Source organism: Marmota monax, unplaced genomic scaffold, assembly GCF_021218885.2.
Source record: "Marmota monax isolate L192 unplaced genomic scaffold, Marmota_monax_Labrador192_F-V1.1 WCK01_AAM20220418_F8-fsc00088, whole genome shotgun sequence".
Lineage (NCBI taxonomy): Eukaryota > Metazoa > Chordata > Mammalia > Rodentia > Sciuridae > Marmota > Marmota monax.
Window position 1 is genome coordinate 6,104,017 of NW_026694492.1, and position 25,699 is coordinate 6,129,715.

At 46.4% G+C, this 25,699-nt stretch overlaps 1 protein-coding gene across 1 annotated transcript in view; it reads left to right on the forward strand.

Moving 5' to 3' along the window:
- Positions 1–1,611: 1,611 nt before the first annotated feature.
- Positions 1,612–25,699, forward strand: part of Onecut2 (one cut homeobox 2) — a 53,728-nt gene continuing 29,640 nt past the window's right edge. The window contains exon 1 of the mRNA XM_046419455.2: positions 1,612–3,170. Within this exon, the coding sequence (XP_046275411.1) occupies positions 1,943–3,170 (1,228 nt within the window). The 5' untranslated portion in view covers positions 1,612–1,942. The remainder of the gene's footprint in view (positions 3,171–25,699) is intronic.

Genomic DNA, 25,699 nt, shown 5'->3' on the forward strand with positions numbered 1-25,699 from the left:
AACTGTTTTCCAAATGAATTAAACCTTTCTGTAGCACCAAGAAACACATACAGTATTCCAGGCTGTCCTTGTTTTCTTATCAAGTTTTCTCTAACAGCTGGAAGTGGTTGGCGGGGGCTGTCTTAAGGAGACCCCCTGCTCTTCTTTTGACAGCTGATCAAAAGAAAATAGGTCACGCTTCTCAAACTTATGTCCACCCTGTCCTTAATTACTGTCTCTTTAAACAAAGGCAACATCTGCGCAACCTCAGCTAGCTTGAATCTTCGGAGGCAAACAGAGCGCAACCTGCTTTGGAAGAATCTGTTACTTTTGAGGCTTTCAAAGCCGAGTGTTGGCCTCTTTGGCTGTCTTCAACTACCCCTACACCCCCACGCAGGCCGCAGAAATCACCACCTCCTTTCTCCCCCAGCTCCACTTCCACCTCCCGATCAGTGGTTGCCAAACAACGGAAATTCTAGAAAGAATAAGGTGCACTTTTTAAAGCTATGGATGCGTCTGGAACCGGCCAGGGGCTAGGATCTTTTCAGAAATAAGGTTTGAATATACAGATGTCAGTCCAGGCTCGGTGTCACCTACCCCAATAACCAGAGATGTTCCTTTCCCGGGATTCCAGAGTGTGTGTGCGCGCGCGCGTGCTTGTGTGTACCGTGCATTAGGAGAAAGATCCGCGGTTGTTGCCCCGGTCAGTTCGCATGTTCCCTGTCCCCAAGAGAAGTTTGCTCACTATAAGTATCGGCAACAATCTTCACCCCCACCTCACCAGTTCTACACTCTCCCCCCTTCTTTTCAAGCCACTGATGGAGCAAGCACTTGCTCTTCTTGAAACCGCAGCTCTCGGAATTCGAATTTTGTTTTGCAATTTAGCAGGGCCCTTTCGAAGTCTCATAACTGGGAGATTTATGGGCTCGCGGAGTAATTAAATGATGTTATTGTGTTAACTTTGCATACATTACGGTTGCCCGCGCTGCCCGTGGGCCGTCTACCCACCGCAGCTTGAAAGCTGCAAGGGCCTTGGAGTTCCTTTTGCCGAGTAGATTATGCATGCCCCAGCCTCGGGAATTTACCGTGCATTAGAATACACTAGCGCCTGCATTTTAAAAGGCTAAACTACTGGCTCTCAGCTAGGGACTCTCGGGAAGTGACTCGCTAGGAGACGCACATTTGTTTTTACAGGAGCACGGAGTCCCTTCCTCCCAGCTTCGAGAAAAGCTTTGAGGTGATGCGAAGGGGACCAAAGCAATGCCCCCTCCCCAGATCCCAGCTGCCCAAAAGGGATATAGAGCGGCATCTTTCACATAATCTCTCTCCCTCTCTCGCACTCCAGCCTCTCTCCATCCCCACCCCCCGCCCTTCTCCTCCCTCCCTCTCCTTGACGTTTGATTCCAGTAGCAAAGGAGGAAAAAAGGCACCGAGCCGTCAGCCAAACATGAAACCCGAAGCCCCGCCCCTCACCCATTCATTGGTAGTTGCATGTCAAAAGCCCGCCCCCCGGAGCAGAGGCGTCCGAGGAATGGCTACTTGCGGCGCCCATCGAGTGCGGCCCCGCCCCGGGTCCGGGAAGGTAGGTTGGCTGCCCCAGCGAGCGGCAGAGCCCTTCTGGACAGCTCCCGCTCACCCAAACAGAAGACGTCGGCGCCGGAGCGGGCTGGGACATGGCGAGGCAGCGCGCCGGCCCAAGCGGCGGGGCCCGGTGATCCCTTCTTCCCTCCCTGCCCCCTCCCCTCTCCCGCACGCAAGTCCCGTCCGCCCCCACCCCACCCCCACCCCGGGCGCGCCCGCCTGTCCTCAGCCCGGGACACACACCCGCACACACGCTCTCCTGCACACACTCACGCACTCCCGCGCCCGCCCCTGTACCCACAGCCGAGCCCAGCCACGCGCGCCTTGCCAGCCCGCCGGCCTCCCCCGCCGCCCCCGCCGCCCCCGGGCCCCGATGGACTGAATGAAGGCTGCCTACACCGCCTATCGATGCCTCACCAAAGACCTAGAAGGCTGCGCCATGAACCCGGAGCTGACAATGGAAAGTCTGGGCACTTTGCACGGGCCGGCCGGCGGCGGCAGCGGCGGCGGGGGCGGCGGGGGCGGCGGGGGCGGCGGCGGGGGTCCAGGCCATGAACAGGAGCTGCTGGCCAGCCCCAGCCCCCACCATGCGAGCCGCGGTGCTGCTGGCTCTCTGCGGGGTCCTCCGCCGCCGCCAACCGCACACCAAGAGCTGGGCACCGCGGCAGCAGCAGCAGCAGCAGCGTCGCGCTCGGCCATGGTCACCAGCATGGCCTCGATCCTGGACGGTGGTGACTACCGACCCGAGCTCTCCATCCCGCTGCACCACGCCATGAGTATGTCTTGCGACTCGTCCCCGCCCGGCATGGGCATGAGTAACACCTACACCACGCTGACGCCGCTCCAGCCGCTGCCACCCATTTCCACCGTCTCTGACAAGTTTCATCACCCGCACCCGCACCACCACCCCCACCACCATCATCACCACCACCACCAGCGTCTGTCCAGCAACGTCAGCGGTAGCTTCACGCTTATGCGCGACGAGCGCGGGCTCCCGGCCATGAACAACCTTTACAGCCCTTACAAGGAGATGCCCGGCATGAGCCAGAGTCTGTCCCCGCTGGCTGCCACGCCGCTGGGTAATGGGCTGGGCGGCCTCCACAATGCGCAGCAGAGTCTGCCCAACTACGGTCCTCCTGGCCACGACAAAATGCTCAGCCCCAACTTCGACGCGCACCACACTGCCATGCTGACCCGCGGTGAGCAACACCTGTCCCGAGGCCTGGGCACCCCTCCCGCGGCCATGATGTCGCACCTCAATGGCCTGCACCACCCGGGCCACACTCAGTCCCACGGGCCAGTGCTGGCTCCCAGCCGCGAGCGGCCCCCATCGTCCTCATCGGGCTCCCAGGTGGCCACCTCCGGCCAGCTGGAGGAGATAAACACCAAAGAGGTGGCCCAGCGCATCACCGCCGAGCTGAAGCGCTACAGCATCCCACAGGCGATCTTCGCACAGAGGGTGCTATGCCGGTCTCAGGGGACTCTCTCCGACCTACTCCGGAATCCAAAACCATGGAGTAAACTCAAATCTGGCAGGGAGACCTTCCGCAGGATGTGGAAGTGGCTGCAGGAGCCGGAGTTCCAGCGCATGTCCGCCTTACGCTTGGCAGGTAAGGTAAGGGGCACCCAGGAGCAAGGCTCCCCCCTTGCTCCTGGGATCCAAGTCTGCGCGTCTGGTCACTTTTCTTGGTTCTCCCTTCCTCTCCCCTATACATTTCCTCTTTTTTCCTTCCTCTGTTTTTTTTCTTCCAGTTTCTTTTTCTCTTCTCTCTCTTCTCCCGTTTTTCTCTTTTCTCTCTTCCTTCCTCTTTCCTTTTCCGTGAGCTTTCATTAACTACCTCCCCCCATTTCATTTGCCCTCCTCTCTGTGCCAGTCTTTGCCCTCAATTTCCCACCTTTCCCAGCAGTGGGAGGCGCGATGGGGGGGGGGGGTAAGGTGTCTGCGAGGACTCTTTCCAGATCTCACAGAAACTGCGAACTACACTTATTCAAAATCTCGTGCACTTGAACTCTTCTTTAGACAACAAACTTAAGTTTTCCAGGCTACCTACTCTCCCTGTATGGAGGCAGTTAAGGGGCTTTGCTTCTTAGAGTGGAAAAGATCTCTGCACTCCCTCCCACCCACCACATCAGCCAAACTTCTTTGGTCACTGGGAGGAGGCACAGCCTTGCCCGCTAAGGGAGCTGACAGCCAGGAGGATACAACACTGCTCCTGGAGTCCATCTCCTGTCTTGGTGTTGGCCAGGGACTTTTTGACCTGTCTTGATTAAAAGAGCTCCAGTGCCACTGCCTATAGCTAGGGGAGGGTGCAAGGAGGAGGCTGGGAGTGTTACATTCGCCGTTTTAGGAAGTCGAGAGAGAGGCGGAAGGGAGAGCGCTGCGCCTCCCTCGCCAGCAACCCTTGCCCGGCTCCCGGCTATTTGTTGGGATTTGCCGAGGTATGCCGAGACTCCGGGAGAAGATACTAGCTCGGGGAAAGAGGTGCTGATAAATTAAGATGCAGGTTAGTTAATACATGTTGGTTGCAGATTGTAAGCTCCGCCTTTGCATTAAGCGGGCGCTGATTGTGAGCGTAGCCGGGCAGCAGGGAGGGCTGGCGGCCCGCTGGAGAGCACGGGTCGAGGAGCCGGTTACATTGTTCTGGAGCGGGCTCGGCTCTTTGTGCCTCCTCTAGCGGCCAAGCCGTGAGGTACAGCCCTCTATTGTTCTAGGAGGACAGAAATCTCCCGTGTGGGCGGCGGGTGCAGGAGCGAGAGCGAAGGACGCGGCAGTGGCTTCCGACTGGCATACAGTTGCGCGCCTTTGTGCGCCCAGACCTTGCGCCGCGCGCGTGGTAACTGCTCTTACCCCCAGGACCGAGCCATGATCCCAAAGGGGCAAAGTGTCCAGATCTCCCATTGAGGAAGATGCACAATAACCTTACTGCAAGCCAGTATAGGCGGCTTCTCCAGAAGGGTGGGAGGGAGGTTCTCTCAGAATCTGTGGGCGCTGGGGGGAACAATTCTTAGTGGCTTCGATTTGCATAGCGTGGATATTGGGACCCGAGATTCGGAGTCAGCCGCGCGCACAGAGCGCTTCCGGGGCTGTGAGCTCCCTGGGGGGTTTCTTGCGTTGCTGAACCCGGCCTATGGGGTGCACTCTCCTGACGCCGGTCTGGGCTGGGGGATGTGACAGGCATCTTGTTCACTTGGGCCTGGGGAGGGGGTGTTTCCGCTCTGACAGCCTCCTCCTTAGCCAGCTGTTGGGGAATTCGGATTTCCACGCAGTAACCACCCCCACGGTGTTGATCTCAGAAGGTTAAAAAAAAAAATCTGTCACCCCCTAAAATGGTGGGCTCCAGATACTCTTGAGTATTCTTAGGAGTCTACTTGATACTTTTTTGTCCTTTAGTTTACCTTTCAGCCTTTCCTACAATTTTCTAAGATTTACGCTTGGTTCCTGGCAAAGATAAAGCAATGAGAAGAAAGTGACGTGAGGAATGAGCTGGAGGTTTACTGACGATTCTGTGGTAGTGCTTCTTTGTTTTAGATTTCTGCCCCCCACCCCCACCCCTGCCCCCAATGCCGCAGGCTCTCTCAGGCGGACTCCAGAGTCGGCTGGCTTCCTGGGCTTTGGTGGTCAGAAGGAACTTGGCAGCTGCTCATGGGGGTACAGTTAAACACAGGATGACAGCTTTTCTACTCCGGCCCTTCTCGGAGCGCTGCCGCCCCCTCACGCCTGTAGCGCAAAGAACACAGCTTATCTGCCTATGTAGATGGGACTGTGTAGATCTGAAGTGGAAAGCACTCCTTCACTATTTAGGGCCTGTCTGCTTTTACGGCGGCCCCAAGTATTGCTGAGATGAGGAAGAGTGCACCTCCGGGTCCTCAGCCCCACACGGCCCGTTAGTCGTCTGAGTGGTGACTGCTCAGAGTCAAACCTCAGAGAGCATTGCCCACACCGCGCGGGCTTTGGGGCACAGGAGCGCTGAAACTGCCTCTACAGGAAACTGATCGCCTCCTACGACAAGCGGGAAATGCCGCTGAGGACCCGGCTTTGCTCAAGCATTCAAATGTGTGTCTGTTTTATTACCCTGGGTTGAAAGGGGACAAGAGCTTTAGCCTTTTTATCTGGCCATTTTATCAGCAACTACAAGTGTGTTGAGTGGTTATTATTACATAGGAGGCTTTTCAGTTGGGGTCAGTAGATCAGTCTCTTCAGACTGACGCAGAAGCTGGACTGGTAAGTAGGTATTATGTACTCAGGAGCGCTGGGGGACGTGAGCAAATGGAGAAGAAAAGCGGAGGCCTTCTCCGCCAGGAGTATCGATCGGAATCCCCGCTGGGACGCACTGAGGGCCCAAACCCTTGGCCCCAGGGGTTAAACAAGCCAGCAGCTCCGCTGGGCGGCTGGGCCCGAATCCTAGCCCAGGGCCTCCAAAACACAGCCCCTACCCTGCCCCTTTCCGGAGTGTGCATGTGTGTCTCTCTCTCTCCTTTTGGCTTTCCTTTCTTTTTCTCATTTTGGGTCCCTTTGGGGCCCTGCCAGAGGCCCTAGCAGACAAGAGTTGAGGGGCTTCAGAATCCGGACGTCTGAATAGGCAAGCCTGCCAACCTCAGGGCCAAGCACCTCTAGTCTCTAGGAAGGCAGGTCTGTCCTTCCTGCCGCCCGTGGGTTACCAGGCTCTCTCCCTAATGTGTTTTGGCTTACCAAGCTGGGTACCGGGGTCACTTAGAAGGTGAAGGGGAAGGTGTCAGGGAAACTCGGATTGCCAAACATTAGATTTCAGAAAAAATGAACTCCAGGGTAGTAAGTGGTTGCAACCCCGCCCAGGTGGATCTCTTCTGGGGTTCCGACGACAAAGGCCCCAGTAGGGAGGTTTTTATTAACCTGGCAAGAGGCAACAAGGACAAATTCCCGAAGTTTTGAGGCGCTTTCCAGTTTTGAGCCCAAGGGGCCTCAGCACCAACCACAAACACTAACAAGAAGTGACTGCGAGAATACAGGCATGGACCTGAACGGGCGCGCGGCGGAGGAAAAACTCTGCTTTCTATGGCAAGGAGGGGTTTTTCAATGTTGGAAGACAGCGCAGAGTCGGCGATTAAGTTCTCTGCTAAGGTTTCCGCTTTCAGTTAGCCTCCTCTCCCCGACTGCTTGAAGTCCCTGCCACCCACAGACGCACGGGCAACAGCTCTCAACTGCCAGGACCGAGCTAACATCGTACAGTAGGCGGAAAGCCCTTAACCAACTCAAAAAGTCGCCTAGACCACCTGCCACCCGCCGTGGTGCGGCATCGACTGGACAGTGCACAGCTGCTCCTGCCAGCGGCGTTACTTGTATGCATGTCCCCTGCTCGCAGGGAATGTCCTTAGACGAAGCGGGTCGCAGGACGTCTCTGAAGAAAAGGGGTCCTTCTTCCTAGTGCACTCGCATCCTACCCCCACCCCACCCCCACCTCCCCTTTCTCGGACTTCGGGCCCACCCCACCTCTCCTGACCGGTTTAGTTTGGGACCCCAGAGGTAGATGAGAAACGCAACCCTCGCCAATGTGGAACAGATGATGTATTCGCCTGCTAGCTGGTCGGATTAATAATTGAAAAGCCTGCTATCGTCCTAGCGTCGTCAAGTCCTGGGCGCTCGGAGACCGCCTTTCTAACACAGTAGGGTGGGCGGGAGCTGCCAGAGGAGGCGGGACGCCAGGGACCGGAGTGAACCCCAGCGCTAGAAGTATTCCAGGCTGCCGGGCGCCCAGGACACGAGAGGCCCCGCTTTATTTTTATTCCAGGCTTTCCACCGTGTGGTTATGTCACTTTCTCAAACAAATGTGTATATGGAGTGAGATCGATGCTGATAATGTTTAGAAGATTAAAAGAGCATTAATGCTGGCAACAATAACGCAAACGTGTGGACCCAGATTTCATTGATCTGGAACCTGATCCTGCGCATTTCCAGTAAGTCCGACGGAGCGCTCTTCCCAGCAGAGCGCTCGCCAGCGCCCAGGTTCCCCGGCGCTCCAGCCACTCGGTTTCCCTAGCCGAGGGCAGTTTCTCAAGTCTGACCGCAACTCTGCCCCGCATGATCCTTCCTCGCCAGTTTTCTCCTCTCGCGAGGCTCCCAGCCCTCTTCCCCGTCATGGTATGCGCTCATTGCCCTCTACGTTGCCCACTACCTCAATCCTCACAAAACGGCGCCCAAATCCTTCCGACTCACTTGTCCTGTCCTTGGTGGCGGTGGCCCGCACGTGGTTCAACAGAGCTCGAGGTTTTCCCATCGAAACCTTCCTGAGAAGTCCCCATGATTTTAAATTTCAGTCTCAATATGAACAAATGTCTTAAGTTTGTAAGTGACGTGCCTGAAGTTGCCTGCTAACTTCACACCTTCGTGATCCGAAGTTCCCCTTCATCCTTACCAGTTATGGTACTTTTGACACTGATGCATTAGTTGGGCCATTAAATGCAGCTTTAGTAACAAAAACCTAGGTCTCATCCCTCAGAACAATCAGCTTTGCTTTGGGCTAATTGGATCGACCAGGGAAGAATCTTGTGACCTACTTTGATGGGAGGCTAGGGGAAAAGACTGGAGAACACCCTAACCCCCACCTGGCTCTGAGGCGAGGGTCACAGGCATATCTGGGGTAGAGGGATTTCTTTGAGACACTCACAGTGGAAAAGAACTCAGCTCTTCCTTCCTGACACCCCACCCTGCCAACCTCTCCTTGCCAGGTGTAGCTTATTCTTCCAGAAGGAACACACGGAGGTGAATGTTATATAAAGAATGAAAGAGCTGGGTCTGAGGTGGGGTTTGGGGATGAGGACTAAATTGGTCTTTTTAAAAAAATTATAAATCCTTCTTTGAGAAAACTAAGTTTTTTTCTTCAAGAGAAGGTCTCATTCTGGAAGGAAAGGAGCATTTCCTTTCTTTTCCAAGAACAGTGGAAAGAAAGAGGGAGAGAAAAACAAATCTTGCATTGTTCTGCTGGTGAGATGTGGCAGAGGGTGAGCAGGTGTTTTTTTCTCATCTCCCCAGCAGCCGCTCCCCTTAAACAAGGGAGCTTCCAAATGCTGCCATGGTTCCTAGTCAGAAAGTGTCTTACTGTCTTCTAAAAACCAGTGCCAGGTGATCAGATACTGACAGAGTGGGTTTCCTTCCTTATGGAAAGCAACTGACCCCCTCAAGGGGGTCACACAAGGACTTCTAAGCTCTGAGAGAAGTGAGTCTTAGACAGCTCCCACCTGCATCTTGGAATCCCAAGACAGAGCAGGATTCCTGATGAATGCTGAGGGCAAGGTAGAGGGTAAACAGATTACCCAAGATTCTCTCTGTCCCTACAAAGCCCCACAACTGCTCCAACCTCCTCTTGAACCAGTCTGCCCAGAGGCAATAGGATCCTGGGCCAACTTTCCAGGACTTCATTTTAGGCTCACCTCTTGATGTAAGAGAGATCCTAACCCCAACTAACCCTTACTAAAGGAAAACCAGAGGAATGAATTGGAGAGCTCTCAGGAAGATGTACTGGACCCCACACCATTGCTGGTGGCAGGAGTTAGCAGAAACTGTCTTCATGAAAAATGGTATTGTGTAGGGAGATCCCTGGAGAGATGAAAACCTCAAAGGAGAAGCAGAGAGATTTAGTTTCTGGGTTCTTGCCAAAGGGAGGAAAATGAGGAGGGCATAAATAGAAATAATTGCCTAGATAAATGGCCCTAGGGAAGAGGATAAAGATGGAGGCACCCTGGGCCCTAAACTTCATCTGCATAGACTCTTTGAGCTATGCTTACCCTGATCTTTTTAGGGACCCCCCTCCCCTCCACCTGAGGAAGGTTACTTCCTCCAGGGGGATAAATTTTCTTGGTGGGTAGAATCCATTATGAAGAAATCCTATAGGATCATTTACGCCATCAGGTGCAGATGGCTGGCTCATGCCAAGGAGGGACATCACCAGACCTCTTTACCCAGTCGATTCCCCTAAACACTCTCAATGCCTTTGGGAAAGCCTTTTTGATTTTCAAGTCTCATGCAAGGCAATGATTTTTAAAAAGTACATAGGGTTTTTAGAGGTAGGTGGAAGGAGGTAAGGTAGTTGATTGGGCAACCCAGTACAACTGAATCCTGGCACAGTACAGATGGGCAAGGCATGGAGACAAGACTCTCGGGCCATGCAGATAGGGATAATCTCACTTGGGGAGCAGGATTCCTAGAACCTGTGGACATTTATTATGAAAAATCATCCCACACAAATTGTCCCAGAGGGCAGGGAGGCTCTTCATTCCACCTTGGCGCCTCTCTCACCATTTGAGGATCCATTACTCTTTCAGTAGAAAGCAGACTTTGTTTGGGTTGGAAGCACACCTCCAACGTAATTTAATCAGCATTGGACTTTGGCTAGTGTAATCAAATATACATATACTTTCTCCTGCAGGAAGAAAAATAATTTCTCAGTAACTGGTATTGACTTGAAGTCATGTAATCTCTGGAAAGCATCACATTTTTAAAGGGAAAGGTAAAAATTAAAGGGAAAAAAAGCCACAGTTTTAGCGGTTTGCCTTGTTGTTACTAAGAAGGGCCAGTTACCACTAAGGTAGGGCAGAAAGAGCCCCCCAAAAGCTCAAATACTCATCCTACTCCAATTGCAGATATTTCACTACAGCTTCCTCTGTTCAGCCTCCAAGATCTATATTGATAGGAAGCCAGGTTGACTGGCTCACTAAATCTGAGAATGTGTGATTTATGTTTATATTTTATAGATATCCTTAAAGAACATGTATGGTGTATTAATTCGCTACCTTCTTTCGAGAGGTCATAGGCAGCAGGATCTGGATGGACAAAAAGCCTCTTCTTTTAACAGTGCTTGGTAGCCATTGCCAACTTGCTCCCTATTCTGCCTTGTGTCTTGAGTCTTGAGCGTGAAGCTCTGCCCTAGAGCATCCCCCTGGAGCAAGCTTGGGCTCCCCACCCCCAGGGCGAAGCTCTGGGCTTTGCCCAAGTTGAGTCTGTTAGGGAATCTGTTGTAAACACAGATCCATTGATTTGCATTTGTCAGAGAGTAAAGTTAAACCAGTGAAAAGAGAAGCCCTTACCCTTTTATGCAGGGCCAGGGAAACCTTTCATATTGATCCTATTGATCCAACCTTTCCCTTTAAGGAAACCACATAGTTAAAGACCCTCGTTCAATAGATTTACCCTTCGTGCTTGTGATATTCCTTTAAGTGTTCTCATCTAGGATAGCTAAGCATTAAGCCCACACTCCCAACCAAACAAAAATGAAAAGGGGGTAGGAGAAGAGGGGTTAGGAGGCAGAATTGTGGGAAGTAAAATTAAATCAAACTGAAATGTGTAATGACCCAGTTGGGGATGTTATTCTCATTCTTCTAAGATGATATGCAGGGATAAAGACAAAATAGATTTATTTCACCTCCTCCCCCACCCCACAAAGGAAAATTAGTTTGTATGTGCATGTGTAGAGATTTCTTAGGAACACTACTTTCTACTGTACAATATTTCAATCAAGCCATTAGTTTGATTCATTTAATCTGGTTCACTAAAAAGCAATGATACTGCTACAATAATTTTTTTTTTGGTTCATTTGTAGAAAATCAGGAATAGAATTGTCCCTAGAAAAGCCACATTGAACTCTGCATATGAGCAAGGACACTGAAGATACTTGGAGAAGAGAAAGGTCTTCGAGCTGCCTGCTCTGATGAAAGTGGGTAGAGGCTAGTCCAAGGTACAACTTTTGTTGTAGAGCAGGGTAGACAGAATCAGAGTTGCTAAATATTGTTCAGTGTTCCTTTTGCCTGCAGATATAAAAATGAAAGTCTCCTTTGTCTCTAGAACTGTTGGCACAATTTGTTTCATTTCTTCCTTGACCTGTTTTTGCTCTGTAAATAACATCCGTTCGTGATTTTTTTCCAACATGGTGCACAAGCTATTCCTAATTGGCTATCTCTTGGGTTGTTTTTGGACATTCATGTTTGTTTTATGTGATTGAAAAATATTAATGATTCCTTAGGTGAGCTAATGTATTTATCTGCTAAGCAAGTTCAAAGGGCAGAGTTCAGCCATGGTTCAGGTTAATTGAACAGGAAGCAGTGAGCTCGCCAGGCTATGTTGAACAAGGGACCAGTCCCTTAAAATATCACACTCAGCAAACATACAATTTCACTGTCCTTATCCTGGAGTCTGATGTAAGAAGTTCAGATCAACTCGGATTGCCTGTTTAAAAACCCAAAGCAAAACACAGCAACTGCAGCGAAACCTGCAAGTCCCCCTCGGGGAAGAAGAGTTTTCTCATTGGCTAATTGCTTTATTGGTAGCACTGACCTGCAGAGCAGCTGCAGGGGCCTGGATGAAGGCTTAAGGCCTTAGAATAATGTGCTCCATTAGAACAGGGCAAGGCATTTTTTGTTTACTCAATTGGAGCTCCCTGCAAAGTGCCATTAACCCCAGCCCAACTGCGTGCATGCTGCAAAAGCCAAAGGTCACGCCAGTCAGTCTGTAGGCATAGCTGGCTTTGCCCTAGTGGAAGGGAGGGGGCATCCTGCTGGCACTGCTGTCCCTGGGGCTTGGCCCTGTCCTTTGGGCTCCTCTAGGGCTTTGACCAAAGCAAAGCAGTTGCACAACTTGTTTACATTTCTCAACTGCTGAATCATGATATTGATGATTAAACAGTTTTGATCTGAGCACCATCAATCATACCAAAAAAAAAAATCCTTCCACTGACTCTTTCTTTTCTATTTATGTTCCCTTCATTACTGTGCATTACAGTAAATAGAATTGCAAACAAGGTGCTTTTAGCAGGAATGTAGTCCTGGTAAGTACTTGGATCAAGAGGAAGACAGGCCTTCAAACATGGCTGGGGGTTTGCGGGGGCAGAAGGAAGGTTTGAAGTGGAATGGAAGCGGAGTCAAGACTTCTACCACCAGCACCATGAACTAGGGTGCCACCTGCTGGGAGTCTTTGAACTGCAACCAGCATGGCACCTCTCACAAGGTCCTGGTGCCTTCTTTACTCAGTTCCTAGTTTCTGTGCCCCCACCTCCCATGCTCCACCCTCCAGATTGCCACCCATGCAAACATGACCTTCCCAGAATTATCTTAAGGGAACTTTTCCTGGTCCTTTGAGACTCTTACCTCTGCCTCTTCTAATTCATTGCCAAAGAGAAACCAATTAACAGTTCTGTCATTAATGAGTTTATTCACCCACCCTATTCCTTGTGGTGCTTGGGGGAAGGAGATGCAGAGAAAGCAAGAAATATGTGTTAGAAGGAGAATGGTTATGTTTGGAAGAAGAATGGCTCAATTGATGGTGCCAGGGAGGATCGTGCCAAGTGCAAGAAGATCAGCAAAGGTAAAATACTGCACAAAGGAGAGAGGATGGACAACAATTAGCATCAGCAGAGAGAACGCTGGAGAAAGAGACCAATCAAATCAGCATGCACGAGGTGGGCTCTGTGAAGTCCCCCGGGAAGAAAAATGCGAACCAGCCGTTTTGCAATCATAAAGAAGTGAGCCATTGAGCTAAATTTGGAGCCAGCTGTGGAGCTGGCTGTAGCTCTGTGGGCGGCAGCTGTTTCCAGAGTCACCACACATCGATCCCAGCCTGGAGCCCCTGGCAGCCGAGCACCTGTTGGGTGGGTCGCTGCCTCGGCTCCCGTGGCGCGGGCTTCAGCACCATGAACAGCGCCCTGGAGCGCCCGCCAGCCCTGCACCGGGACTGCGGTCAGCTTGAGTTTCCATCTCAGCCTAGCGAAGGTAGATGGAGCCCTTACTGGTACTAGTTCTGGGCAGGATCCTGACTGGTAGCTTCAGTCCTGTACATCTCGATGCCCCCAGATAGAGCAGGACCTCAGATTTTTCTCTCACCTCTGCCTTCTTGGGTTTTCTCTATGAGGTCAACGATAATAAAGGGAGAAGAGGCTCCTGGCTTTGAAAAGACAAAAGATGCTAAAGGACCCTTGCCTTCAGAGAGGACGAGCAGGGCCTCTGTTGGGGGCAAGAGGATTGGCCTGTATTTCTCCAAGTTACTGCCTTCTGCAGACATTGGAATTTCGCCTCCCTCAGCACGGCATTTCAGGTCGAGGTTTCCTTTCAAAGTTTAGGTCAGTTGCCTCCGCCTACCCCCCACCTCCACCCTCTACAGGTATACACAAACGGATGCTTCTGTTTCTACTCCTGCTTGCTTCTGATTTTTGAAAATATGGTATTCATTCTAATAAGTAATATTCTCACATTAAATTAACAATAAAATTTTAGAGAGAGCCAACTATGAGACATCACTATCTCACATAAATCTAAAAACTGAGTTTGGTTTCTTGAGAGTCACTAACAATGATGGGACTCTTTAAAGTCCTCCCCACCACTTCTGCTTCCACACAAAAGGCGGGGAATGTTGAGTCACATTCTCCAGGCCACACAATGGATTCATATGGCCCCAGCCTGGGTGAGGGCTGACATTAAGCACTGACCCCTGACTCTGGCCTTTGTCAATCAGCAGCTCTGCTTTATTTGTGTTTTTATTCCAGAAAAAAAGATGCAGGTGGGTTCTTTTGGTCAAGGATGAGGCAAAACTCTTGTCTCTTTGGGTTTCTAGAAAAATGGCCCTTGACTTCCCAAAGCTAATTAAAATGTAAAACTTTTGCTTTATTTCAAGGAACTTCAGTTCAGGCCTAATCTATTGCTAAAGTGGCTCTCAGGGAGGTGGAGCCTGGGAACAGACAAGTGTGTCCGCTTTAAAAGAAAGTCAAGGGTATGATAAATGAGATTTTCTTTCCTGTGATAATTCATCTTTAAATCCCAAGTGGCTCTTGTATGAAGGGAAAATCCAGCCCCAAACAAAACAAATTTGGTAGAGCATTCAAACTCATTGAAAAAAAATTCTGTGTCTAAATACCTAAAATTTCACCTTAAAAATGAGCAGAATCAGATCTAAATACTGATTTTAAGTGTATTTAATGAGTTGTAGATAAAACCGTTTCTTCCATTGTATAACATTTGAATTTGCAGACATGCATTTCTGGTTAGTTGTTGGGTTTCACTATCACAACTTCTTCCAGTAAAACCTGGAATTGACAGTAAGCATGACTTTTTTAAAAAGTCTTTTTCTGTGCATCACTAATCTTCTTAAAAAAAGGTATTACATTCTGCAAGAACATGTTCTGAATGCATTTCCTTCTAAAGAACTCAATTAGGTAATTAAAAGAGATTTTGACAGGACTGTCATGTAAATAGGACCTTTTCTGTGGTCTTCTTTGACTCTAAATTTATTTTTTTAAATGTGTGGAATAAAAGAACTTCTTGTTTTTCTAAGTCAGGGCCATAGATCCCCAAATATGAGAAATACAGAAAAAAAAATCTTGGATGCAGTTGCCTCCTCGTGTATACCAGAGCTCACTTCAGGACATGTTCAAGGCACATGAGTGGATTTTCTTCAAGCCTCAACATCTGACTCCCTCATCCTTTCTTCTTTTCTTCTGAAGAGGAAGAGGTGATCTCCCTGTTGAAGACCAAATCCTCTACCTTGTTCTGGGCCCTGCCTCTACTGCCTCTCGGGATCCCATCCTTTTCTGTCCTATCAGCTTTTTCTGTCCATTGGTTTTGTCCCATCAGCATTTTTTATGCCTCAGTCTCTTTTGTGTCTTTAAAAAATGCTCCCCAGCACCTATCCCAGCTTTACCTCTTTCCTCTCTTCACTTCTAGAAAGAGTAGCTGTAACTCAGCATCTGTTACCTGACTGCTCAGCCTCAGCCCTTTGTGATCTGGTTCCAGCTGCTCCAATGTACTGAACTTGGTCCCACCAATGTCACTATTGAGGTCTTTGTAGCTAGATCCCATGGACACATCTTAGTTCTTAAGGTGGCCTCTCTGAAGCATTTGACACACTGTAGGTTGACCACTCTTTTCTCTAAACCCTTTTCCTTCTTTTCTGAAATCTCATCTCATCTTCTTTCTTTCTCCTGCCCCATCCCCCAGGGTTCTTCTCTAGGCCACTTTATTTTTATTTTTCGCAGTCAACGTACTGTGAAGATCTTACCCACATGATTACCATCTCTCTGTGCTGAGGACTTATAGGTCTCTCTCCAGTACCTATAGCCCTCTCCTCAGCTCCAGGTCCCTGTTTCCTTCTGCTTCTGATCATCTTTGCCTGAATATTCTCACAGTCTATCTCAGAGAGAACTCATTTCCTGATCCTCCAGCCTCACTCACCACCACCAAGAAATGAGGCTCTTCTCCTATTCCATCTTTGAATAATATTAGCATGTGCCGATTTTCAATCCAAAATCAGAAAGTCAATTTGGGCTCTCTCCTTTCTTCTTTCTCCATTGTCAACCAAATTAGCCATGTGGATTACACCTCTTAACCATCTGCTGATGTCTCTCCATCCCCTCTGGTGCTGCCCCAGCTGGGGCCATCAACAACTTCAGTAGTTTCCTAACTGATCTGTCTGTCTCTAGTCTTGCCCTCTCTCACCTTTATTCCATGTTTAAGCTAGAGTGATATTTCTGGGTCCTCAATCTGACCATATAATACCTTGTTTAAAATTCTTTGTTGGCTCCATGTGGCCCTTGAAACAAAGCCCAGATCTCTGAGCAGGGCTGGTGCACTTTATGTGCAGAACTATATTCATCCCTAAACTGTTTGAACTACTGAGTCTCAAGATCTCAAGTGGTTTCACTTATTTATTTGCCACAAGGAAGGATGAAAAAGGGAAGAGGTTAAACTCAAAAGTACAAAAATGTGATCTCACGATTTTATTTATTTTTAGGTAAATTTAAGTCAATCTAAGAATTTGCAGAATATCAAGTAAGGGCTATGTAAATGCAAATTTTTAGCTTATGATAATTAAAATTATTTGTCAGAGGAAAATTATTTGATTATTAATTTGAAAATTATTTGATTCACTGACCTGATTGTTGGCTCAATTGCTTTGAGATGGGTGACATTTTCATCTTTGTGTGGAGGCAGAACAACCTTTGCTTTTAACCAAATCATAAGCAAATCATAAGCCATGTTTTCTCCATATTAAGCTTATGTCTAATTTCGAGTTAACACGGGGATCCATTTTTGATTATGTAAGCCAATATTTCTGTCAAGGACCAAATCATTTCTAGAAAAGAACTCCCATTTTAAAAGAAAAGCTAGAAAACAATGACAGATATAAATAAGCATACACTACCTATTCCTCCCAGAAGGAGTGAAATTAGGAGATTCTATAGTTAGGAGTCAACTCCCTTGGAAAAAAAAATGCCCACCATGGGTTCAGTCATGAGCCAGTCGCCACAGGAAGAATAAGGGAATGCTACCTGTCAGCTAGGACCAGAAGCTAGAAACAGAAGACACAGAAAAGCCGTAGGGAGAATTATAAGAGCTAAGATGCTAGATTATATGATTTAGAACAGATGATTACAGCTGTAGCTCAGGAAAGGGATAGAAAAGGATGGCCTAAAGTCAACTGAGAAGACTTGAGAAAAGGAGGTAGATCAGAGGTGGCCTGAAAGGTCGGAGAGGACCGGAGAGAGAGAGATGAGATGTGCATTCCACGCAGGGGAACAGATTTGCAAATAGGGGAACATGACAGAAGGGACAATATATGAAGAACAGCAAGGAAAACCACCTGATTGGAGTGGGTTGCCCAGAGGATTAGAGCCAACAGGTTAAATGGGTCTCTTTTCTAGTGTCCAGTGACAGCCATTTCATATCCCTTGCCTCACAGGGGTTAATCTGAAGCCTTAAAAAAAAAAAAAAAAAAACTTAAATTCACTGTAAGACTCCCTTGAAAACTAGTCCCTGGCTGTTATAAAACTAGTCTCTGTCAGCTTTGGAGGGAAATGATATTGATGAGAACTAGATATTGTGAAATGTGGAATACTTCTAAATGGTGCCTCTATGGCGATTGTTTTTAAAATACAATCTACTAATCTGGGAGAACACAATGGGCAGAAATAATATTGTATAAAAGTATTTATTAATTTATTCACAAATATTTATTTATTAGCTGCCTACTACATGCTCTGTGCCATCCCTGCTCTCCTGGAACCTCATCTTATAGGGTGACGCTGCAAGTCAGACGCAATCCCTGTCTGTATCTTTGTGCATCAGTTGATGGAGATACCAACTTAGGAGGTCAGAGTCGAGACCTGAAGCTGAGTTCAAGTTATTTTAGTGAGGGGGAAAGTACCCTAGACCAAAGCAAACTTATAGTTAAGAGTGGGAAAAAAATTAGCTAGCTTTCCCCCCTTTGATTTTACTAAATTTTAAAGATTCAAGTGGCTAAATCCTTGTTTATATTTAAAATACCCAAATGGATTAAGAGTATCTTTTATTATTATCTCAACTGTAGTGAGAAACCAAAACTAAGATAATTTACTTGCTATACATCTTATGAGCGAGTAATATATTGCCTCATGATGTCTTATGTCTTTTGCAATTAGGCTTTGGCATTCATATTACAGGAGTAACAGACTATGAAGAGTAAGCATATGTGAACAGAATATAGTGTTAAAATTAAAACATTCCAGATTTTTAAAAAAATTTCTTTAATTGAATGTATTGCTGTTCTGCATGATAATTAGGTGTACATGGTGAGCAATTGACTTAAGTGACTGTCACTTGTGTGCCTTGCATAGTCAAATCAAGTTCCTTTGATACTGGAGCAGGAAAGGTTGGGCAGAAAGGTGGCTCTCAGGCCTTTCTGAAGCACCTCCCACCTGAGGAGCTGCAGACTGTCCCCTGCTGGGGCACCAAAACCAGGACGTGGCAAAGGCCATAAACTTCCGCCTCCCTGACCCTCCTCTGCCACCCTGGCAAAAGAAGCAAGAGGGACCAGGAGGAGGCCGCACTGGTGAGCCCACCCTCCCTGGAAACCCAGACTCAGGTTTCCACAATCAAATTCTGGAAAGTAAGTTAATAGACCAGGGTGAGAAATAGGTAGGAGGTTGAGTTGGAGGAGGAAACTCTATACCCAGATAGGTGGTGTTTTGGGCGGTTGTTTTGTTGTTGTTGTTGTTTTGTTTTGTTTTACCATAAGCCACATCATCTCAGGAGACCCGCATCCTGCCTCTTCAGAGCTCTGGAAATCTCTGGAGACGGAGGGCAGGGAACTCTAAGCTAAGACAGGGAGTCTAAGCAAATCCTGAGAACAGTCTCCGTATGATCAGATTCCTCTCTCCAGGCTGCTGGGTAGGGATTGGAGGAAATAAGCACTTGTTTTTCCCTTCCTCTTCCTGTTCCCCCTCCTCTTCCACCTCTTCCTCCTCCTTCTCTCCCTCTTCCTCTCCCCCCTTCCTCCCCCTCTACCCCTTCTGATCTTATGGAGACAGTATAGCAGCAAGGTACACAGTAGAACGAATGATCTTTGGCTTTGGAGTGAGACAGGCTTGGATATTAATTCTAACTCTACCATTGACCAGTTCTATCCTGAGTCTCAGTTTCCTTCTTTATAAAATGGGAAGGTGTCCACCTTAGAGAGTACATATATTAGATAGAACTGATCTGTATACAGTAATTGTCAGGAAACAAGGTAATGTGGACTTTCTTCAGAATTTCCCCCACAAAGTCCTAGAGTTGTGACCCAAGACTCAAGATGGCTTTGAATGTTAAGGAGGCAAGGAGAAAGGATATGAAGGACATATTTTATTGAACATTTGTTATGTGCTGTATATGAGTTATTTATTGCCATAATCATGCTGAGTAGCAAATCACACCAAAACTCCTGGAATTCAACCATAAACACATTTCTCACACTTGCGGATTCTGCTAATGAAGGCTGGTCCCAGCTGGGTTTGCTCATGTGTCTGTGGTGTAACTGGCTGGATCATGTGTCTATGGGTGGTTCTTCTTCCACGTGTTTTTCATCTTCTTCTGTGACCACCCAGTTAGCCTGAGCATGTCCTTCTCACAGCAATAGCAAGCAATCATTTTCTCTGTACCATCCTGTTGGTGAAAGCAGATAACATGACTGTGCCCAGAGATGGAGCAGGAGGGTATTACAGTTTACATGGCAAGAGTGGGGTACAGAGAGGGCTAGAGAACTGGAGATTTGCCTTTTTCTTTTTCATACTCTATGTCTTGCCACCTGTTTTGGTTAAATTGTTCTTGCAGGAAGACACTCCCTTGGTAATATATAGACATCAAGGTATGTCTAATAGGAGTAGGACTGGTTTTGTCAACAAAAAGAAGATAAAGGGGGGCATATATCAGTTCATAAGTAACAAACCTGTGCCCATCTGGACAGACTAGATGATAGCAATCAAGGGCCTTAAACTTCTCTCCTTCATCTTCCCCAGGCACAGTGCCCAACACACAGTTAGCACCCGATAAACACACAAGGCAAAGGACCCCCAGGGTCACACAGCTCTAGTGTGACCCATCCCTACCAGATTGCTTGTAACTCATCATGTATTTTATTTTTATTTTTTTTAAAGAGAGAGAGAGAGAGAATTTTAATATTTATTTTTTTAGTTTTTGGCAGACACAACATCTTTGTTTGTATGTGGTGCTGAGGATTGAACCCGGGCCGCACGCATGCCAGGCGAGTGTGCTACCGCTTGAGCCACATCCCCAGCCCTCATCATGTATTTTAAACTAAGGATTCCTTTTAAGTTTTTATTTAATTTTTTTCCATTGCAGTGATCACCAGACATCAAAGAAGCAAATGTTCAAGTCTGATGCTTATAGAGGTTAGGGATCCAATTTAGATCTCAGTTATTCAGTGTCAATAAAATCCAAACAACATAGACATTGTGTGGGGTTTTGCTAATTAATATAGAGGCAATTTGGAGGCAATGTCAAAAGGCAATATCAAAAAAGATCAACTCATTTGTGAGTCTAACATGGCTAAGTTTTTTGTTATTTTATTCACTTTAAACCTCAACTTCTACATCTGGGGCATGGTTTTTCTTTTTCTTTCTTTTTTTTCTTTTTTTTTTTTTTGTCATGAGCAGTGTTAAAATACTTGACACTCTGGTTAGGTCTTGATTCTCAGTGTGAGTGTTAAGGAATGCCTTCCATTAGCGAATGTGCCCCAGATAATGTGTTTATTTGCATCTTCCTTCTTCTCTGCCTGCCTCCTAATGGTCTGGTACACAGAGGGCTACTTGAGCTGATTTATATGGATCTCAGTTGCTCTCATTTGTGCATACTTAACTCAGAGGGGTGATCACATTGATTTCTAAGCCCTGTTTTCCAAGACATGGTACTAACATAGATATCTCAGCTGCTCTAACTACATTGTCTGAAAAGGAAAACATTTTAAACCTTTGGAAGCAATTTTGATGGACATTTCATTGTGTTCTATATTACTTACATAATTAAATTTCCTTCACTTCGAGGTCTGTTTAAAATTAAATTGAGAAATATTTTTTGAGTTCCATTGGGCAGATAATTTTGTTTAGCTGAATTTCTTCTGCATACATATGAAAGAGCATCCTGTGAATCAATACCCAGAGCTTACACTTCCCAGGATGTGAACAAATGCCACCCTTAGTAGGAAGATATAGTCTCCTATTATTCATAACGAGCTATCCCTAGTTATTAAGCTTGTCTACTCTGTAATTCCACAAAATCCTTGTGGTTTTGTACCTATAGTTGGGTGGGTTGATTTTGTTTTCAGATGCTGAAAATTGGGAAAAAATTTGTAACTTCTTTCACGGATCAGCTGGTGTCCTGGGGTCACTATTTACAAGCTCACAGTCTAGCTCAGGGAAGCTGGTTTCCTTCAGGGCATTCAGAAGTCTTATTTGGGGCATTCAGAAATCTACCAAGCAGGCAGAATTCCAACTCAGATTTGAAAGCCAATGGGATAAGTTATTGGAAGGCTTATTCCCAGTGGAAAAGGTGTCAGTACCAAAGTTTTGTATCATTGGAAGGAAAACAGGAACAAGGCCTTCTCTCTCCATTCCACCTGACCTGCTACTGAGGACAGAAAAACAGACTCTCCTCTCTTTTTTTTTCCTTTTGTAAGTCTTATATTTGGAAAATTGATATTCCATAAGCACTGCTTTAATTTTTTTGTTTTAAAATCCTCCCCCCAAAAAACCTGCTTTTGGTTGCACTGTTAGCTTTGAACATTTCAGAATTCACTAAAATCTTTAAGATTCATCAAGGCCTTCAAGATTTATCTTGTCTATCTAGATCTTGAATAATATGGGTACATCACAAGATTATTGTGAATGTTGAATGAATGCACACAGAAGCTTAGAACAACTAGTAGATAGTGAATGTTTGCTAATTTAGCTGCTTTTATTACTACTATTCATTGATTGATTGATCTCCTTTCTCATTTCCTCTAACAGGAGATTTGGCCTGAGTCATGGACTCTACCATAGTACCATGTACTACAAATATGGCTTGGCATTGGCATTGAGGAATATGAGTGTTGGAGTCAGACTAGTCTAGTTTGTATCCAAGCTCTGTGATGACCTCAGGCAAGAGATTTAACCTCTGAGAGTGTACATTCCCTTTTCTGTGGATTGAGGATAGGGTGGCCCCAACATCATCTAGTTGGTGTACAGATTTAATGAGATACATTAAGGGTATTACACACTGGCAAGTTTACCTGATTTCCTTAGTGCTAGGATTACACATGGCCATGTCTCTAGTTCAGCATAATTTGTGTGTCACGTTCCGTGCTGGAATTTATGATGAGTACGGTGGCCACCTGCATTCATCACTAGAGTCGCTTTTTGCAGACTTGTCAAAAAGGCAGTGAGGCTATTTACTCCCCACTCCCTATCATCCTTGTAAGACTCTCTTGACAGTTATGGGCATTTTTCTAAGTTCATGCTTAGAACCCAAGAGCCTACTGTGGACTAGTAAATTCCAACTGAAGCCTTACAGGCTTAGCAGGCTGGGTGGAAGGAAGTCCACTTTACAAGTGTGAAGCAAATATTCTACATTTGATAGTTTTACATATAGAAATTGTAGGTGAACCAAGAAGACTCAACTCATCTATCTCCATAATGATCACTGATTTGGAGTGGGTGTTTTATTAGAAAGTCATTTTCATAAACACCCAGGTGATTACGAAGCCACACCTGCTAAGGAGAAGAATGTTTTTTAACTTCTTCTCTGGTTTCATGTCCAGGCCCTGACTCTTTATTTAAAGTTCTCCAAATCTACTCACTTGGGTTTTCATCTGACTCCCCGAAGGGCCTCTCTGTGGGTTTGCACCATTGTCTTTATTTCCAAACCCAAGAAGCCTAATAAGAAAGAAAACTCACAGACACCCAGCTGTTGCTATTTTCTGCAGTAGCAACTTATTTGCTAATAGAAGATTTTGAAGCTATGTGCCTCTGCATTGTCAATGCACCAGTCTATTTAAACAGTCTCCAGTATCCTTTCCTGACCCCAAATTACTCCTACGCATTAATTGTCCTAGTGGTTTCATGGCCACATTATTTCATATTCATTAGTGTTTTCATGAAAAATTATAACACTAATTAGAGCAGCTTCCAGTTAATTCACTCGGTGATTCATTACTCTCCCCTCTTGGTGTTCTGCATGTGGTCATCCTGGAGAAAGCATCCAAGGGGTAATTGCAGCTCTATTCCCTGAGTGATTGCCTAATGCCATTAGTTCTGATCCACAGGCACATCCCCAGCAGCTCTGATGGGGTCTGGTTACAGCTGCACCCTTGTCCCTGTCCTTTGTGTGCAGGGAGGGAGGGGAGCTCACTGTGAGGACCAGTCCTCAGGAGGGTGTCCAGGGCAGCAAGGGGGAGCATTGTCTTAGAGGAAAGAAAATCAGGCTAGGGAGCAGGGAAGGAGCTTTGGGGTGTGAACATCACTTAAACATCTTCGGCAACCTGGAGTAGCCTGGAGCAAGATCTGCTAGCTCAGATAGCCAATTCTTTTAATTAAAAGTTTATTTTACCTGTTAGGATGGCTGCTATCAAAGAAGGAGGAGGGGGGAGGGGGAGGGGGAGGCCAAGGAGGAGGTGGAGGAGGTGGAGGAGGTGGAGGAGGTAGAGAAGGAGGAGGAGGAAGAGGAGAGAAATAACAAGTGTTGGTGAGGATGTGGAGAAACTGGAACCCTGTATACCATTAGTAGGAATGTAAAATGGTATAGCTGCTATAGAAACAGTGTGGCAGTTCTTTAAATATGTAAAAATCAAACTCCTATTTGACCTAGAAATACCATTTCTGGGTACATATGCCAAAAGAATTGAAAGCAAGATCTCAAAAAGATATTTGAACCCCCAGGTTTATTGCAGCATTATTCATAATAGCCAAAGAGTGGAAGCAAGTCAGGTATCCACCAACAGATGAATGGATGGGCAAAATGTGGTATAGACACATACTGGAATATTATCCAGCCTTAAAAAGGAAGGGAATTCCTATGCCTGCTATAATGTGTATGAGCCTGAGAGACATTATGCCAAGTGGAATACCCAGTCACTGAAATTCAAATAGTGTATGATTTCACTGACATGGAGAGCAGTCATCCTCATAGAAACAGAGACTAGAATGGGGATTGCCAGGAAACAAGGAGAGAGGAAAATGAAGTGTGGCTGTTTCATGGGTGTAGAGTTTTAGTTTTGAAAGAGGAAGAAGCTCTGAAGTTTGCACAATGTGAACGTACTTAACACGATGGAACTAAATAACTCAAACACAGTTAAGATGATAAGATTTATGTGTATTTTGTCGCAGTTTCAAAACTGGTCATTTATGTTGTAATGCTTGCTCAATTAAAAAATTGGAAAAATAGAAAAGTTTCTGCCACTCAAAGACAACCACATTAATATTTTTGCTTTTAGTAAAATTGCTTTTTAATTACCTGGGTAATGTGTTACAACATTTTCCTTTTAAAAATCAAAACATTAATGTGGGGCTGAAATCCCCCTTGCCATCACCTTTCCTCCCAGTCTCCCTCACACTTCCCCGGGGTAGATACTCTTCTGGGTAGGTGTCTGCCTATCCAGGTGCGTGCTTACCCACATAGGTACTCATCGAAGATGGATGAATGGATAAAGATGACGTTTGTGCATTATTTTAACACAAGTGCCTTCACTCAGTGTGGCTATTCTGAAGCTGTTATCTTCCACTCAGAAGAACCGTCTACCCACATCCTCACAGAAGGCTCCTCGAGCCTGAATCTGTTGCACTGAATCCCGTGGTCTGGGTTTTTCCTTTATTCAGTCATTCCTGTGTGGATGGGCAATTAGGCCATTTACTTTTTTGGCTCTTTGCCTTATTTGCTAAGCAATGTTGAGCACGTGTCCCTGGGTACCCGTGTGAATGCTTCGGGGGGCTGGGGGAGACACTGAGCAGTGGGTTGTTGGATCCTGGAGATGAACGTTCTTTGATTTTGAAAAGTGTTGCCAAGCTGTCTTCCAAATTGGCTCCCCATCAGCAACACGGGAGAGTCTCTATTTCCCCCCGCACTTGCCAAAAACTGTGTTATCAACCTTACTTTTCCCCGTAGTTGGTGTATTATAAATGGTACTTGGCAGCTGCTTTATGTTGCTTGTTGTATTTTTATGATTTCTAATGAGTCTGTTTACATTCATGTACTGATTGGTCATACGTATTTCCTTTTCTGAGAATGCCCTGTTCATATCCTTAGTCCGTTTTTTTCACTGACTTGTTTTCTTTCTCTTTCATTCATTCATTCTTTCTTTTTTCCTTTTTAGTAGGTCTTTATATATTTAATATATTATATTTATATATTATGAATGCAAATCCCTTGTTTTACCTATTGCAAATATTCTCTTCCATGCTCTTTTTTGAAAATTAATAAGGCTTCTTTTAATTTTGATGCAGTCAGATCAATCTCATTGTTATTTTACTTTATGTGTTTGCTTCTTGGGTCATTTTTAAACATTTTGATCATGAATCTGTCTGTAGTTTCTTTAGGGAAATGATTTAACATTCAGATCAAACTATATCTTCTTAAATGGGTAGCCACTTAATGCAACAGTGTTTTCTGAACAACTTATTCCTTTCTTACTATCTGAAATACTTTATCATTTATTAAATCCCCTTATACACTTGGGTCTGTTTCTGGACTCCATTCTGCTCTATGGATTTCAACATCATACTATTTAAATCGCTTTGCTTTGTAATATGTCTTGAGCTCCAGCAGGGCATGTTTTTTTCTCCTCCTCTTTTGTTTCTGCATTTTCTTAGCCTTCCTTACACTTTCACTCTTCCGGAGAAACTATAGA